This window comes from Dipteris shenzhenensis, chromosome 4, assembly GCF_047967505.1.
Source record: "Dipteris shenzhenensis isolate YYH24624 ecotype China chromosome 4, Dip_SZ_1.0, whole genome shotgun sequence".
Classification (NCBI taxonomy): Eukaryota; Viridiplantae; Streptophyta; class Polypodiopsida; order Gleicheniales; family Dipteridaceae; genus Dipteris; species Dipteris shenzhenensis.
This window is the reverse complement of record NC_141599.1, coordinates 13,854,003-13,855,722: the sequence shown is the minus strand read 5'-3', so window position 1 is coordinate 13,855,722 and position 1,720 is coordinate 13,854,003. Positions and strand designations below refer to the sequence as shown.

Sequence of the window (1,720 nt, the reverse complement as noted above, 5' to 3'; positions counted from 1 at the left end):
GGCTACGCGACGCGACGAGCGTGTCTTGCAATTCGAATTCAAAGGGCAAAGCAAATCGTTACTCAATCAAAACCCATGCTATGGCTATGCGATGTGACCGAGGGTGTCTTGCAATTCGAATTTGTTATAGCTCTGCCCGTCCTAAAAAAAAGAACATTGTATTGAAATTGAAAGTGCCAACATAGACCAACATAGAATATGATGAGATGACTTTCGAGGTGACCAGCATGTGCCTCTGATCGTTGATGAAGTTCTCGAGCTCCCCTGTAGTGGAGCTCGCTGTCCATGGCGAGCTCTTACGCTTCGAGCAGGACAATGGCTCCATGCATGTCGGAACTTCCGTCTGGCCTTGCTCCCTCGTCCTCGTCAAATGGATTGAGCATCGTATCTCCCTCGGCGATTCCGAATTCGACCTCGTCGGCAAGCATGGTGTCGAGCTTGGAGCTGGCTGTGGCGTTGCCGGATTAGGCCTCGCCCTCCTCGGCCTCCACACCATCCTCACCGACATCGCCCCCGTCTTGCCTGCCCTCAAGCGTAATGTCAAGAAGAATGTCGCTTCCACCTCCCTTCAATCCGCAGGCAAGCCCCCTTGCCCAGCCGGTAAGGTCAAAATCGCTCAGCTCTACTGGGGGAACCCTTCCCAGATCTCTGCCCTTAAACCCCCCTTCGATTTCATCATTGCCACTGATGTGGTTTACTTGGAGAATATCGTGGAGCCCCTGCTCTCCACTCTGAGTGCCCTCGCTGACCACTCCACCGTCATTCTCTTGGGTTATCAGATGCGGTCCCCTGAAGCTCACGAGCTGTTCTGGAGACTTTGTCCTGACCTGTTTCATGTAAGAATGGTTCCGCACAGTGATTTGCATCCTGATTATGCATTCGAGGAAGCCGATGTTTTTATCCTGAAAAAGAGATGAGCCTTAGATGACTTTTCAGCTCGTTCTTTACTATGGAAATCTCCCCCGTCTTCAGGACGGTTCCAAGTCGTTTTTTTGGGGAAGTTTTCTGATAGACGATATATTAAACTCCTAAATTTTAACTATGAATTGATTGCACGACAGATATTTATGTAAAATTTGCTTGCAGAAACTGGGAGGTGCTTTTGTACAGCTTAAGCTGTATAGTGGTTTCCACGACTTCTGTGTGTGGTTGATGGTCGTTGAGGATCAGAGTGGACTGACTTATTCATGGCGTTCAATTATTCGTCTCTCTTGCAGGTTATGTATATTCCAAATACGGTTTCCAACTCACTATTGGTTTTAAATACTAATTTGTTTCTTGTTAAGTGGCTTACCTCAAAGTGTGATGGCGTTGTTTTACTTTTTTTTAAAAGGAGACAAATGCTCTGTGGAATTACAAAACCGCTCAAATGAGCTAGCACTGACTGAATCTTTCAACAGACAAAACTGGCTAATTGAGCCTCCTGTACCATTACTATGCTGATGTATGCCAGAGATTAGGTCCATTTGGACATCAGCAAGTGGTCTTTAGTAGGCCCTTCCCAGTTCCTCCACCTCCTGGTTGCACTCCCAACCTGTGTTCACAGATTTTCCGCAGACCTCCTTTCTTTACAAGTGTGCATTTTCCAAATTGCCAGGATCAACAGACCCCGGATTCCGTGCCGAATGACAGTTCCCTAAGACGACAGAGCCTGTCTTAAAACAGGGGCATGTTCCAAGAGACTATTTCCTCTGTTGCAACCCATTCCTGCTGTTTTAAC

The 1,720-nt window shown here is 47.3% G+C and overlaps 1 protein-coding gene across 1 annotated transcript; it reads left to right on the top strand.

The window, feature by feature from the left end:
• Positions 1 to 213: 213 nt before the first annotated feature.
• Positions 214 to 1,206, top strand: LOC147902492 (S-adenosyl-L-methionine-dependent methyltransferases superfamily protein). The gene has a single exon (XM_087373490.1). It carries the CDS (start codon positions 246 to 248, stop codon positions 915 to 917), a length of 672 nt encoding a protein of 223 aa, XP_087229616.1. The 5' UTR covers positions 214 to 245; the 3' UTR covers positions 918 to 1,206.
• The last annotated feature ends 514 nt before the right edge of the window (positions 1,207 to 1,720 follow it).

Coding starts and splice junctions, on each gene's coding strand:
- LOC147902492 (XM_087373490.1), top strand. CDS start 246: ATGAAGTTCTCGAGCTCCCCTGTAGTGGAGCTCGCTGTCCATGGCGAG.